Consider the following 16,935-nt stretch of genomic DNA (forward strand, 5'->3'; position numbering starts at 1 on the left):
TATAGTGGTCATTGTATGAGGAGCACTTCAATAACTTTATTGGCCAATAAAGGTGCTGATCTCATAAACATTAAACGGCTTGGTGGATGGAAGGAAAATTCAAGGAAAATATAGGTGTTCCTTACAAGAAAATACAAACTTCGGCAGATGTTATGCGCTCCGAAAATAATGGTAAGAATGCTACAAGAGTTATTATGGACGGAAAGGAAGTTAAATGTGACAAAACAAAAAATGAAATGTCTATTACTATAAATGTTAATGTTTATAAGTAAATAAATTAAATTCGATTTATTATAGATATATTATTTTTTTCATTATTCTACTAGTGAAATAAAGTTACTTTATTCCACTAGTAGATAAAGTATCACTTTAGATGGTTCATATGTGCGGATAAAAGTTCGATTATAAGGTGATTCTGAATAAATAAAAGTACTTAATAGTCAAGTACATATCATCTGCAGTCAATAATAAATTATATTTATTGTATATCTTGACACATTTCATAATGTTATTAAATTGTTATTATTAGGTCATTGAAAGGATTTTTGCCATTTTTGTAAGTGACGCATAATGATCACCATGCAATCCTAGCTCGCTTTCGAGATTAAATTTTTTCATTTGTAGATTAAATTAGTCTAGTTTGGTGATTAGTTAAAGCCAAAGGATAAGAAAATGATTGTAGATATATTGATAAAAATAAACATATCCTACTGTTTGAAGAAAGAAAAGTAATTACACTTAGTTTAAGCTTAGACACAATTTTAGTGCAGAATAATATTGAAAACTACTTCAGTCCTATTAAACTCCCATCTTCAATCTGTAGGGTTTCCATTGGAAGAAAATCAATGAATCTATTATTTTTAGTTATATTTTATATTCATATTTCATTTCTTTCCTATCTAATACAAGGTGTCCCGAAATTCATGCATCAAAATTTGGTCACAGATTCTTAGGACAAATTTAGGGGACCCGTATTTTTTATTTTTGCCAAGTGGCCACCTAGGAGTTACAGCCCCCTGAAGTCCGCCCCTTAGAATAGATAATCTTTTTTTTTATATCTCAGAACCCTGTTGTACGAGAATCACTAAATTTGGTGCACAGGGGTTTTATGACATGTGGAATCTGATGGTGCAACGTTTTTTGGCGGGGAACTCCCTTAAGACAATTTTTCGTGGGCCCCCTTGTCTTTGGAGTCAAAAAAATTTAGTAGCATATTTGAATTTCTTAAAAATTATCAGTCCACTAGAAAGCCATTAAATTTAGAAACTTTTGGTTTCTTTATACTTTTTTCGTAAAAGGCAATGTTTTCGAGAAAAATGTGAAAATGTAATCGGATGCATATCGTGATTCGCCATTTTCTTCAAAAACATTGCGTTTTACGAAACAAATATCAAGAGACAAAAAAGTTTCTAAACTCAATGGCTTTCTAGCTAACTAATAATTTAAAAAAAAAATCTAATTTGCGACAAATTTTTCTGGTTCCAAAGACAAGGGGGCCCACGAAAAAGTGTCTTAAGGGGGTTTCTCGCCAAAAAGCGTAGCACTGTGAGATTCCACATGTCATAAAACCTCTGTGTACCAAATTTAGTGATTCTCGTACAACATGGTTTTGAGATATAAAAAAAACTTGTTAGGGGTAGATTTCAGGTGCTGTAACTCCGAAAGAGGGGGCCAGTTGGCAGAAAGAAAAAATACGGGTCCCCTAAATTTGTCTTAAGAATCTATGACCAAATTTTGTTGCATGAATTTCGGGACACCCTGTACGTTGAAAGGCTTTTTTAATTATGTAATTTTTAGTAAAATTTGATTTTAAAGAGTCCTACTGGCAATACAAATTAAGACCAAAAGTCTCTAATATCGCGTTATAGCACATGTTGAATGTCACAAAGAAAAACATCAAACATTTAAAGTTTCCTCCAGGTACGCTGCGACTTTCGGTAAAGATGAGATGTCATCAATTTTTACGACATCATTTCGGTTACTAGTTAGATATAGAGGAGTGGTAAACCCGACCAAAGGGATCAATAAATGTCAATAAAAAACTGTTTAGTTATAAAATGTCGTATTCACTAAGGTATGTCCGTATTTTGCGTGAGTTACCTTGCAAACATCCAGTTTTATTGCCAGAGAAACTTTCATATGTAATAAGAATATATTTTTTATGTGACAGTATTATTGACAAAATAACGTATTATCTGAAAACTTTAATTTTTAGATAAAATTATTTATTTATACAGGGTGTTAAAAAAAGTGTGTAAAATATTTAAGGAGGTAATAGTATGAACCAAAATAAGCATAAAAGTCTCAATAAACATGGGTCCGCAAAGTAACGGTTGCGGAGATATGGAATGTTTTATGTTTTTTAGCCTCTTTTTTTTATTTTGCAAAAACGTTCTGTATTTTCTTATAATAGTTGGTTGATGTTTAGTGAAATAAACAGTACGTATTTGACAGTTGTTCTCAGTGCACAAGTTTTCTTTCGCTATGGCTGGTTACTCTAACGCAGAATTAACAGACATGCATTTCATGTATGGTCGTGCTAATGGGAACGCCACCGAAGCGCGACGTCTTTATGTTGACGTTTATCCAAATCGCCAGATTCCTTCACAACGCATGTTTGGAAGAATTCACCAAAGATTGCGTGATACCGGTTCCTTGAGCAAACAGTGCCATTTATCCGGAAGACCAAGGGCGGTATCCACTCCTAGAGCAGAAGAAGAAATTCTAGCACTGCTGCAGCTACGGATTAATCAAAAGTGTCAAGAAATCCAAACCAAGGAGGTGTTTTCGTTTTCGAAAGAGTTCGAATATCGTTGAGACGAAGATGTCGTGCCTGCTTGGAAATGGACTGAGGGCACTTTGAACATCTTCTGTAACTTTGTTTTTTGTTTGTTATAAGCTTCCTTTGTCGGTTTATTCCTAATAAAATAAAATGTTTGAAAAACGAATAGTTGTCCATATCTCCGCAACCGTTACTTTGCGGACCCATGTTTATTAAGACTTTTCTGCTTATTTTGGTTCATACTATTACCTCCTGAAATATTTTACACTCTTTTTTTAACACCCTGTATAGTTTATTAAAGCCTTACAGTGCGAGGTATTACTTGGTGTAATGAAATTGTGAAGCTATAGTACGTATGATAGTTGTTTTCTAAAATATAATCAGTAAAATGTTAGGATAGGTTCCCGGTGAATAGAAAATACTATCGTCATCAACTGTATCCTAAGGATCACTCTTAAAATTTTACTTTCTAAAAACGAACGGAACATAATCTTTTTCAAGTTGTTTAACTTCAACCGTGTTTAGTTTTAGGGGTATGATGTAAATACTTTCGGAAAAGATAATAAAGATTGATAATTCTTGCCAATAATTTAATATATGTTTTTCTTTTGCTCAATTGTGTCAAGAGTTGATCAGAACCGGTTTCTTACTACTTCCTAACCCAACCAGAGCTGTCTGTTAGTTCCATACCCTACTGAGTTACACTGACAAGATTTTGGAGTTTTAAGAAGTACTAGGTTATTACTACATTTTACTTTGCAAATCAGAGACTTCACCAGGACGAGTTAAGGATTTTGAAATAAGAAAACTAAATTTGTAGAAAATCCAACAAACTGTATTTACATAAATACGATTATTGTCGCTGAAGGTACCTTTCCAAAACATAATCATGGAATACTTTAAGTCCCTCCCAAGTTTCTTCGACAACAGATTCAATGACGTCGGCTTCAGGATTGAAACCAGAACTACCTCCACTTGGTAACTCAAGAGTGTACGCTAAATCGATACCAGCAACTCCCTTGGCGTAATCTGGACCAGTACCCGACGTGGCGTATAACAGGATGTTGGAGTTTCCAACAGTATAAGTGGTGCCTCTTACTGCAGCAATAGCATCGTTTACGCGATCACCCAACGCTTGTAGTTCATCGGCATCATCCGGAGGATCGGTGGTGTATCCCCACGGGTACAACAGCCAGTTTCCGTAACTGTGTATGTCTAAAAATAGCTTAATGTTCTCTTTGTTGGCCAGAACGTAATCTCTGATGGCTTGTGTCTCAACTTCAGAAAAAGGAGAATGGCCAGCGTATGTTTGACTGCATTGCCACCCGCTGGCGCCTGTCACCATCCAATGGTAGTCGAAGTTTCTGTTCCCATCTGTGCCTGCGCAGATGGTGCCTGGTGTACGTGTTTTCCTCCAAAGACGAGTCTAGAAGTTTTAAGTTTAAGTTAATAAGATAGAATATATTTCGAAAACAACAACTAGGAAATGTTACAACCATTTAACTCGAAATACTATCTTGGTTTAACACTCTAAAGATTAATTTATTAATAAATGTAGTAAATTTCCTTACAAATAACTAAATCAAACAATATTACTGAAACAGTTGAGAAGTTATGTTATTTATAAGTAACATACTTGATTAATACCAAGCGTTTAATTTATCTACAGTGTAGGAAAGAGCCGATGGTCTATCACAAGTTACGTGAGAGCGATAAAGTTAGACATAGAAATCCATGCGATAGAGAAGAATGGCTATAATGAAGGCGTATCATAGTCAACGCCCATTTCGCCCTTCCACAAATAAGAAGTGGATCTTGTTTGTGGAAGGGCGAAACGGGCGGTGACAAAGAGAAGCCTTCATTATAGCCATCCTTCTCTATCGTATGGATTCCTATGTCTTCCTTTATCGCTCTCACGTAACTTGTGATAGACCATCGGCGCTTTCCTACACTGTATATATACAGGGTGTCCCGGAAATGGTGGGCAGTCTCTCGGATATGGATAGATAATAAGAAAATAATGTCACAAGTTCATATAAAATTTTTTCCTCCGGGCTCACCCTGTAGAGTTATTAGCTCTTGAAGTTGAGAATTAAAAATGGTTTTTTTTGCTGTAACTTTTCTATTTTCCAATAAATTTTGAAAATTTTTTGGCTGGATCTATAATTTTTTAAGTTGCTTTGGATGATAATATGAAATCCTCGATAATAATTATGGGGGCCCAGAGGCAAAGCACCCCCCACCAAAATTTCTAGAAAAAAAATTTTGTTCCACTATACCCCAAATTTTCCATCATTTTATAAAAATTTATGGTATTTTACGTAAAATGTTGAATATCCATAAAATAGATATTTTTTGAGAAAAACCTGTTTAAAGAGGAAGGTACCATTTAATTTGAGACATTTTATTTAACAGAAACACAGGTTTAATCGTGGTTGGCTTTGACATGTCAGAGTATGCCAAAGGCAATTAAATTGTCAAACTTGTCAAATACGTAGTTTTAAATCTAAGACTCATCTCATAACTCATAATTTGTTATAAAATATGGAGTATTCCAATGAAGAATATGCTGATATGCATTTAATGTACGGGCGGGCTCTTTGTAATGCTTCGGCAGCAAGAAGATTTTATCAGCATTCTTATCCTAATAGAAGGATTCCGGATCGCAAAACTTTCGAACGTATTGATCAAAGATTAAGAGAAACTGGTAAAATACGATTACTATTATTAAACAAAATGGATATTAAATAAATTTTAATGTCTTTAGGTCAGTTTGCTCCTGTTACTGCAAACAGGGGTGCCCCGCGAACAGCACGTACAGTTGAAGTAGAGGAAAATATACTGGACGAAGTTGCTGCTCATCCAACAGTTAGCATTAGGTCATTATCTTCTTTTACCAATGTTCCAAAGACCACTGTTGCAAGAATCCTTAGAGAACAGCTTCTTCACCCTTACCATATCCAAAAAGTGCATGCTCTTAATCCTGATGATTTTCGTGCAAGAGTACAGTTTTCTCAATGGTTTCTTCAGAGACATGAGCAAAATCCTATGTTTACGAGATTAATTCTGTATACTGACGAAGCAAGTTTTGGGAGGAATGGAGTTATTAACTCCCATAATTTACATTATTGGTCTGATGAGAACCCACACGCTATTATTGAAACTAGGCACCAAAGACAATTTTATGTTAATGTTTGGAGTGGAATTATTGGTCCTTACTTATTGGGTCCATTTGTGTTACCCCCTAGACTGAATGGTCAACGTTACCTAGATTTCCTTGTGCATCAATTACCACAACTGTTAGAAGATGTTGATCTTGAAACCAGAAATGCACTGATATTCATGCACGATGGGGCGCCGCCTCACTTTAGTGCTGCAGTAAGGGACCATTTAAACGAGGTATATCCTAATCGCTGGATAGGTCGCGGTGGACCTATTCATTGGCCTGCCCGAACTCCAGATATGAACCCACTTGACTTTTTCTTTTGGGGGCACTTGAAAAATCTTGTTTATTCCACACCTGTAACCACTAGAGAAGAATTAGAAGAAAGGATTTTTTATTGTGCAAATGAAATACGACAAAATCCTGAAATGTTATGGAGAGTGCAACAGTCTTCTGTTAAACGAGCTCGTATTTGTATAAGAGAAGGTGGAACTAATATTGAGAATTTATTATGAATTATATTAGTTACAAAATTTTGATTGTCATGCACTTTTCGTTTAGTTAGTTTAGTTAAGTCCAAATTCTCATAATTTGGAACACTGCTATTGCAAATTATTTGTCCTTTATTCTGATATGTAAAAGCCAACTACGATTAAACCTGTGTTTCTGTTAAATAAAATGTCTCAAATTAAACAGTACCGTTGTCTCTAAACTTGTTTTTCTACAAACGTCATTAAGGTATAATTTTAACGCATGCTGTCAGTCAATTTCATTTTATGATACTAGTGTTAAAAGTGAATTATTTTTAGCACTAGTGTTAAAAGTAAGTCATGTGATTTACCTTTAAGACCACTGTTATAAAATCACACTTTAGAAACTGTCAGTACACGTTAAAAATTATACAAAATTATATTTTATGGATATTCAACAAGTATACCTTTTTTACGTAAAATACCATAAATTTTTATAAAATGATGGAAAATTTGGGGTATAGTGGAACAAAATTTTTTTTTCTAGAAATTTTGGTGGGGGGTGCTTTGCCTCCGGGCCCCCATAATTATTATCGAGGAATTCATATTATCATCCAAAGCAGCTTCAAAAATTATAGATCCAGCCAAAAAAGTTTCAAAATTTATAAAAAATACAAAAGTTACAGCAAAAAAACATTTCTAATTCTCAACTTCAAGAGCTAATAACTCTACAGGGTGAGCCCGGAGGAAAAAATTTTATATGAAATTGTGACATTATTTTCTCATTATCTATCCATATCCGAGAGATTGCCCACCATTTCTGGGACACCCTGTATATCGTCTTATATCATTTAATCGGCAAGAGATATCGAAAAACTGTTTTAATGAAAGCTGTTAAGAAAAAAGAGAACTTTCAAATAGTGTAAAATCAATGTACATATCGGGTACATCATCTAGGGCAATAAATTGATCAAGATGGGATTTTGTGTTGTCAGACCAAAGAGATCCACTCTTGCAGTTCTCTATTTGCTCTTTCGTTGTCTTGTACCTGCTGCCAGCTATTAGTTCTAGATCACCTCGTACATTAACAGATTAATTATAAGCCTGCTATATATACTCATATGAGTCGGCTTATCTAGCTTATGCAAGTTCAGGTCTTTTAAGTAAGTCTTATATTTTATTGCATTTTAATTTGAACTGATAAACATTTCACGATGGACATCCGTCAATTTTATTTTGTCACATGCGAATAAATCACCATGGACGCCGTTAACCCGGAATCAAAGGAGTGTCAAAATTTAAATATACATAACATATTTCTTTGGTATCAACAAAACATACTATTTAGATATAGATAGACCATTGAACAATGACTTGGTGTTACCACAGTTATCATGGTATAGATATTACTTCCGTGTCTACTCTTGCAGATATTTTTGACTATTATAGAATATCTGGGGGCAACTACTCCTTGGCCCCCTCCCTCCTTCCTCTAAAGGCTGCCTATGTGAATCGCCCTACACTAATTTGTGTATGAATCAATTTTTATTATTAGTTTTTGAGCTGCACAAATTTGCCTCAAAATCTTGAAAATATATTCCCTTCGTGTTTTCAATAACCATATTATTTTTTTAGCTAATCTAATCTTGCGATCTTTGAACATCTATTCTCAAAATTATTTATCTATTTCGACACATTTTTTTAATTTATAACAGAGTATTTATTGTTTTTATTTAATAACGTAGTAATAAATCTATCAAATGTATAATTTAATTTCTAGGTACATTCTATGTACGCACGTTAGGGTGGACAAAAAAAAACAAATATTTTTTTCTTCATGTTTTAAGAGCCCCCTTAAAAATCAGCTCAAAATAATTTTTTTAGAGGTCGCTCAAGATTTTTAAAAATTTCCAAAATCGTCAAAAATTTAATTTTTTTTAAATTTTTGTCTCGTTATTTTATCATTTTCTAGGCTGAAAAAAATCTCTATTCTCAAAATTTCAAATCGATATTTTAATTTCTAAAGGTCACTCATAATTATTTTATCTTTAAAAATAGTGTACCTAAAATGTTTTCGAGCGACCTCTAAAAATAAATGTCAACGAACTAATAATTTTTTTTATTGAATTTGATGAACAAAAGAATAGAAATAAATCACGAGACACTTAAAAAATTTTTCAAGGCAAAAGTTACTACCGCTTTGTGAGTACCAAATATTTATAATTTTTCAATTTTTTAAAATTTAAGTGTCTCGTGATTTATTTCTATTCTTTTGTTCATCAAATTCAATAAAAAAATTATTTGTTCGTTGATATTTATTTTTAGAGGTCGCTCGAAAACATAGGTACACTACTTTGAAAGTGAAAATAATTATTAGTGACTTTTAGAAATTAAAATTTCGATTTGAAATTTTCAGAATCGAGATTTTTTTCAACCTAGAAAATGATAAAATAACTAGAAAAAAATTTAAAAAGAAAAAAATTAAATTTTTCGTCGATTTTGGAAATTTTTAAAAATCTTGAACGATCTCTAAAAAAAGTTTTATTGAGCTGATTTTTTGAGGGACCTCTTAAAACATGATAAACTAACATATTTTCACAAGACACGAAAAAAAAATTGTTTTTTTTTGGGCCACCCTAATGCAGCTATTACGTTTTAATGGATCATTGGTACAGATGCAAATTTCAGACAGTATCTAATATTGCTCTGACATCTTACACTTCACTAAAAATCCCAAAAATAAACCATAGTCATTATTAATTAGGTTTCATTGATTATTTAGTAAAATTATGTATCATTTTGCTATCATTCTTTTTTTGTTTCTGAGCCTTAAATTTTAAAGCACGTTAAATAAGTAAACCTTTGCGCTAAACGGAACAGAACATTTATATGAAATTATTTGCACCCAACTAAAAATATCACAGTGAAAAAAGCAAAACAGGCTACTTTCGTTTTCAAAAGAACAACTTGTTTCTTTTTTAAATTAATTTAAATCTAGTTTGTCAATAGTTTGAATCTTGATAGATTTAATATTATCGACAAAACAATGGATATATGCTTATGATACTTACATCAACATGGCTGAATTCATATCCGTCTGGATTTACCACTGGCACAATCACCCAGTCGACATTTTGGTACAAATCTGCGTTTTCTGGATTTTCCACCAGTTGGTTTATTACGTACAGGGCTACAGGTGGTGCGATCCATTCTCTGGCGTGGATAGCAGCTTGCATAAAGAGAATGGGCTTGTTGGAACCTCCGCTGGATATCTTTATGAGGTACAGATCACGTCCCTCAAAACTTTTCCCTATTATTTGAGTTTGCGCGATGTTGGAGTATTCTACGTTCAATTTGTCCAAATAGGCAGTTATCTGAAAACAATTCCATGCTGACTAACTATAACAACATAACATTGTATGCAACAAATTCTCCATTTATTTCCAATTTTAAGAGTAAGTGATATTTTTAGCATTCTCTAGAAATTCAGATGGATTTTCCCAAAGAGTATGGTAACTCATCGAAAAATAACTTTTGCTATGTGGCAACGACTTTTCAAATTGTAAATTAAATTACATCATTACATACTTACATCATCATATCGCATAAATTCAGTGAAGCTAACATCTCCTCTTGTTACTAGTGCAGATCTTTTTTGTCGCTTGTTTTCTTCTTGTATTTTCCTAGAATTCAGAGGAAGGTAATATAAATTCTTCTGTTCATACCCAGAAATAGTAATTTGGATAAATTCATAGCTAGGTACATATTTAGTTCAATAAGTTTGTTAAAGCAGTGTTAATTCATTTACATCCTTCCAATACTTTGGATCAATTATAAGTGTCTGAACATTCATATTTTTAAATAATGATACAGAAAAACATGTACCCTTAAAATATTACAGTATATTAGGCTGTGGCTTATAGATTGAAAAATAGAATAGAGTTTAAACATAATACATATTAATGAGTTTAATTATTAGAATAATAAATTGTGTGTCATTTATACTTACTCTTCAACGTTCTCAATAAATATGGTGTAATCGATACCTTCGCTGCTAAGGAAATTTTCAAAATCCAATTGAGCTTTTGGCGAAACCATCACATCTACTGATGAATTAAGAGCTCGAAATTCCGACCAGAAATCGAAATGTTCGTCATCTTCGAATTCCTTTAGAATCTTGGCTTGACCTAGTGTCTTTGGAGTCACACTGTAAGCTTTGTACCTGAAAAAAAATATCGGCTTATAAAAGTAAGTAAATGTGAAGTATTGTAACGTTACCCATCGTAACTGAAACTCCAAGACGACTGAAAAAATGCAAAAGTCAGAAGGTACAGAGATAACAGTTTCATTTTCCGGGTTTGTTGAAGCAGTATGAAAATCGCATGCCCAACTCTGGCTTTTATATCAAAAATACTAACCTATTAACCGACGATATTGTATTTTGAGTAGAGAATGATACAATAACATACACTTGTTTTATCTTTTGCTATCAGCGCCCATCTCTAATCTTGAACTAGAACAAGTAAGAGATAAGATATTTTTATTTGTAACATGTAACGTTACTCAAAGATTAGGTACTGTGAATTGTATTTTTAAGAACTGATCTGTGTGCCTAAGTAAATTACTAATATGAATTTTGAACATATTGAAGACATCCATAACAATGTGTCGAATATAGACTTATGAAATTATTACTATTTCTTTGATACTGAATTTGGTATTGGTAGAAGCACTCAGACGTCGTACAGTTGATTTGATCTTAATACTTGATACAATGTAGGTATAATCATAGTTGATAATCTTAAGGACTTTTAAAATGGTTGGAATATTGTCTGATATAATTTACATATATTTGTAGATAGTGAGACTTAAGAGATGACGAAGCAGAAACATGATCTAGAAGTACCTTATATTTATATTAAACTGATGAAATTCTCCAGATAAATGTGAAATAAAGTTAATATTTCGGCATTTATCAAACAGTTAAAACCACAACACAAATATCTTCGTTTCTTAAAAATGATTTATATACAGGGTGTCTTATAATTAGTATCCAATATTTTATCACTTGATTCTATTGCCAAAAATAAGAATATTTTTTCATATAAACAGTCGAGAAATGCTTCCTAAGGGAACGACGCCCCCCTAAATGGGGCCACAAAAAATTCATGAGACACCCTGTATATTAAGGTACAGGAATCAATAATCATTTTATATATATATATATATATATATTGTTGGAATCGGCATGAAGCAAAGATTCCGAGAATCGAATAATATACAGGGTATTACATTTATAAATTCCCNATATATTTAATTCTTATAACAATATGGAAGAAAAATATAGAGAACATTAATCAATTATTTACGTATTTCTCTAAAACATGCTCATAAAACACCTTAATCCCTTCCCAAATTTCCGTTACAACCGGAACAATCTCTGAAGCATCCGGATTGAAACCAGCATCCCCTCCTGCTGGCAGCTCAATGGTGTAAGATAAGTCAATGCCACCAAAGGCTTTGGCATAATCTCGACTACCCCCAGAAGTCGCGTATAAAATAGATCTTGCGGTACCTACAGTATAGTTGGTACCTCTAACTGTATGGATCGCATCGTTCACTTTATCTCCGAGAGACTGGAGTTCCTCCACATCTTCTGGGGGATCAGAAGTGTACCCCCAAGGGTACATAAGCAAGTTGCCGTAGCTGTGGAGGTCGATGAACAGCTTGATTCTACCTCTGTGTGAGTCAAAGAAGTTTCTGACGGCTTGCGTTTCCACTTCAGAGAAAGCCGAGCGCCCGGCGTACGTTTCAGAGCATTGCCAATTGCTGGCTCCTGTCACCATCCACTGGAAGTCGAAGTTTCTGTTGGCGTCGACACCGTAGCAGATCGTGGCTGGTGTACGAGTTTTCCTCCAAAGACGTACCTATGTGTTTATAACTGTTAGAAAGTGGTAAGATTTTAAATTAGGATGTGTTAATTAAAACAGTGTATTATCATAAAAATGAAGATTATGATGTAGGTGCTTTCACGTATTATTAGTATGAACTTACATCAGTGTGCGTATATTCATATCCGTCTGGATTAACGACAGGAAAAATAACCCATTCGATATCTTCATACATGTTTGCATAAGATGGATTTTCAACAAGTTGGTTTATTATATACAGGGCCACAGGAGGGGCTATCCATTCTCTCGCGTGAATAGCGGCTTCGATAAATATTATCGATTTGTTGTCAGCCCCGCCATTTGATATTCTTATCACGGTCAAATCACGACCCTCGAAGGATTTACCTATTACTTCAGTTGTCGCTATGTTGGAATAGTCTTGGGCTAGTTGATCAATATAGGCAAGTATCTGAAATTTTAATTAGTTGGAAAGTAAGGCTAATTTATAGTTAGATATTTTCTGTAAAATGTAACGCAGATTTTGTGACAAACTTATTTTCGTATGTGAATATAAGACTTTTAAGGTAAATTTTAGGGACAAAACAAATGAGTTTAAAGTTTGTTTAATTCAGCAGAGTAGTTTCAAACAAAAAATACCATAATTTTCAATAATTGTGAACATAAATTCTATTTTGTAACGTTATTTTTTGTTTGTATTAAAAATTATCGATATTTATTATCTACAAACTACATTTTTAGAATTTTGTTTCCGTTTTATTATAAGTTACCGTCTTGCGACAACGCAATGGTACAAATTAGTATAACTAAAAGCAGACAGAAAATAAAATTTTAATTTAGAGATAGAAGAAATACAATGCCGATCGCATTATGGTACTGCTTTAATTAAATTTAACATGACTGCTTTAGAGAAACTACTTGAATATACTTTATTAAATCCCCTGATAAAGGCTAATAAAATAATATTAATATTAATTGAAAATATTTTTATCTTAACATTAAGTCAGTCTAATACTCTGCTGTACCTTGATGCTGATGATAATCGTGTTCATTATTGTTATGAACTTTTTGCAGGATGTTTTGATAATCTCTTGATGGATTTGTATGTCTTTATCATGTGATTAGAAAGCAGCATTATAGAAATTAATGATTGTGGTAAAAAAAAGTCTGTAGTCTCTTTTAGTCGATGTGCAAACATACTGTCTTTTAAGATTGCACTATCATCAACTGTGTATTGTTCTTTGAATCGTTTTAGGTCCAAAAATATTAATAATTTAATAACTGGTTTTAAGACTAGGATACTGGCACTAAATATTTTTTAAATACAACAGATATATCAGATAATATTTACATTGGTATAATCGAAGGAGAAATTTCTTGCAAATATTGCAATATATTTAAATAACAGTCAACTTACTTCGTTATGACGCATATATTCAGTAAAAGTTACTTCTCCTGTTTCCACTGTAGCAGATCTCCCTTGTCTCAAATCTTCTTCTTGAATTTTTCTGAAAATGGGCAACGTATGCGTTATTTTATCTACAGCAGATTAAACTAATTAAGCGTAGAATTTTATTGATTACGGTTTCGCTAATCACTAATAAATTATTTATTTGCGTTACGTTACATAGCATCCATTTGATATACAGGATGTGTCATTAACAAATGAACACAACATAGGAGACTATTGAGGTCAAAATATAGTGATTGAGCCAAAAATGTTTTCATCAAATGGTGCCCCTTTTCAATCTACAAGATGCTGAATGTGGAAAAAAAATAATTTTAACAATGTTTAGAAAATAATCATAACGAAAATTATAAAATTGATATTCGTATTGTGCCCAGGTAGAATTACGAAAATTACATTTTGCTGCTGGAAGAAATATTATCTTAATTTTTTATTTCTTTGTCCATTGATAAATTAGACCAAGAAAATTAATGTTTGTTTTAATTTTAAATAAAAGCACTAAACAGAAAACGCTACAATTTTCAAAATAAATATATTTTCTGGTCCATCGTGTATTTCTTTTTAAGCCACATTTGAAATAAGACAGAAAATAGTTTAATGATAAGGTGCAATTGACAAACTTCTTTTAGGTGCATACCTCTATATGCATTTTGGCATATTCCCCTTATCCTTATTTTTTTATTCAACTCCCACATTTTTCGAATAAACTAAATCTATTCTCCTTAGTGTGAAATATAAGTAGATACTGAGGAAATGTGTATTTGGGTCACTTAATGTTAGATTTATTCGTTACTTAGGTACCTGTAATATGAACTGCAAAAAGTTTAGGCAATAAATTACTGGTATTCTCTAATAAAGGTAGACCGAATCAAATGATTAAGGCATGGTCGTTGTTCAACTTCAGCAACTCCCATTAAATATGTCTGATTCTTAATAAAACATCTAAAATCTAAATTAATTACCACTTTATTATCTTAGGCACAGTTTTTATATATTCAGAATATATATTTATTTTTTCAAAAGTTGCCGTCATCAACATACCAATAAATTCGTTAACTTCATAGCTTGGTTTGCAAGCTTCCTTGTCAAAGGTCGAGCAGTTTTGCGACTGGTTGTTACATTGTTGGTTTAGAATCTTCTTCAGGAGAAACCCTGAAAATGATCGAAGAGAGCGACATGTCCTTCGAAACCTGAAGAAGGCTAAACCAACGACATAGTAATCAACCCAGAGATTGATCAGTTACGTTCCCTTCATGTTACAAACATAATGTAAAACCGCAATAAAATACCCAAATACGCATTTGAAAGTTAAAACAGCAACTGTAATTTTATTCTATATTATCCCCAGATCATATTGTAAACAGTCTTAGAGGAAATCTATTTAACTTACTCGTCCACATCTTCGATAAGTGTTGCATATTCTATGTTTTCGCTTTTCAGCGCGTCCTCGAAACTCTCTTGAGCTATAGGCGCAACCATTACATCAACTGCTGTATCGAGGGTACGTACTTCCGACCAAAAATCAAAGTTTAGATCGTCTTCGAAATTGACTAATAAATCAGCCTCTGCCAGTGTTTTTGGCGTGACTTCATAAACTTTATATCTAAAAATAAATGAAGTTTAATAGTGCAAAGTAAAATTGTATAATATTACCCATTGTATGAAAATTTTTCAGCAGCGGAGAAGGATATAAGTGCTAAAAGGCACAACGTTAACATTTTTACTCAGAACAAGTACCGCATCGTCAAAACTAAGATACGATTCTCGTTTCTTAAATCTTTCTTTGAAATAAGGTTTCATCTGTAGGAAAATAGCAGCTTATGATGCCAATACTATAATCTCACGGTAAGCTCATTTTATGACAGTGCAAGTTAGGTAACAATAAAGCAATACATCATATATCCATAAAGATATGAAGGAATTTAGAGATTCCGATAACTGGTTAATGCAATATCTTGATCAGTTTAGGACTTATAGGTACTATCATTGCTCTGCGTATAAAGTTGCGAAAAAACTATTTTCTTCTTCATTATAGCTAAAACATACTTTTCGTTTTATTAGTCCCTGGTAAAGTTCATTAGTGAAGTGGGTAACATCGATCAAACTTAAGGTTATCATTTTAGTATCAGGTTATAATAGTAATAAATTGGGACTACTACTACTTGTGGTACCATAGTTTTCCGGATTATTATGGTTCTAAGTCCACTATGGATGGAACCACTCCACAGACAATGGTGGTCCTTTGGAACGTTCCTTAGTGGTCTTGTAACTGGAGGCATTTAGTACTTCCAAAATTTTGCCTATTGTCACCGAAATTAGTATCACCAGACCTGGTGGTTCTGACAGCGGATTCAGCCCCATAGTGCCTAGACCGAGAACAACAACAGCAAAACATTTATTGATAGACATTAATACAGAAATAATGAATGCATTTATTAACATCCATTTAACATATAGTAACATAAACATATTGTTAACATAAAGTAAATATTGAAGTCTGCATTACTAATTATAATAAAACAAGGAAATTTTTTTATTAAAAACTCCATCTTAGGCGGATCTCGAGGCTAAGCTAAGTTTAGTAATAAATGGAATTAAGTTTAGGAAAAATAGTGGATAATGCAACTGCGATAATTTGGAAAATCCAAGAAGGGAACATTTAAAGTAATTGTAACGCTTACTTAGAGAAAGAAATGAAAAATACCAAAAATTGAAAACATTTTCTCATATTACGATAATTTTTTTATATTTTTTTAGTTGGTTCACTGCCCGTTTGCACCGTTTAGAATTTAAGCCAAGTTCAACTGAACTTTAATTTTAAAACTAAGTGTTAATAATCAGCTTTTGCACCACTTACTGCCGATTGTAAATTAAATTAAACTGGGCTTTAGGAATACTGTTTAGGGATTTTATTAGGCTGCTAACTTATGTCCAGTTATGTTCGGAAAAAATATGTCAAAGTCAAATTCTCAAACCAAAATTTTAATATGAGTACCATCATTGACACCTAACACTCTAGGAAATGATGCAATTTTATAGAACTCATGTTGCACACTAACTATTTCAACTCCAAAATTCTGATTGCCAGTTGCAACGTATTCATGCCGACGTATACGTAAAACTTACATATCAGTTGGATATTC

General features: G+C 32.9%; 2 protein-coding genes across 2 annotated transcripts; both read right to left on the minus strand.

The window, feature by feature from the left end:
- Positions 1-3,595: 3,595 nt before the first annotated feature.
- LOC108907824 (carboxypeptidase B) lies at positions 3,596-10,866 on the minus strand. Its single transcript, XM_018711640.1, has 5 exons — positions 10,694-10,866; positions 10,425-10,637; positions 10,008-10,098; positions 9,487-9,789; positions 3,596-4,208 (listed from the first exon to the last, which is right to left on the minus strand). The coding sequence occupies exons 1-5, from the start codon at positions 10,762-10,764 to the stop codon at positions 3,636-3,638; spliced, it is 1,251 nt and encodes a 416-aa protein (XP_018567156.1). The 5' UTR covers positions 10,765-10,866; the 3' UTR covers positions 3,596-3,635.
- An 897-nt stretch (positions 10,867-11,763) lies between these two features.
- Positions 11,764-15,560, minus strand: LOC108907812 (carboxypeptidase B-like). The gene is made up of 5 exons (XM_018711617.1): positions 15,446-15,560; positions 15,183-15,395; positions 13,742-13,832; positions 12,470-12,775; positions 11,764-12,342 (listed from the first exon to the last, which is right to left on the minus strand). The coding sequence occupies exons 1-5, from the start codon at positions 15,508-15,510 to the stop codon at positions 11,773-11,775; spliced, it is 1,245 nt and encodes a 414-aa protein (XP_018567133.1). The 5' UTR covers positions 15,511-15,560; the 3' UTR covers positions 11,764-11,772.
- Positions 15,561-16,935: the final 1,375 nt, after the last annotated feature.

Source organism: Anoplophora glabripennis, unplaced genomic scaffold, assembly GCF_000390285.2.
Source record: "Anoplophora glabripennis isolate ALB-LARVAE unplaced genomic scaffold, Agla_2.0 scaffold120, whole genome shotgun sequence".
NCBI lineage: Eukaryota > Metazoa > Arthropoda > Insecta > Coleoptera > Cerambycidae > Anoplophora > Anoplophora glabripennis.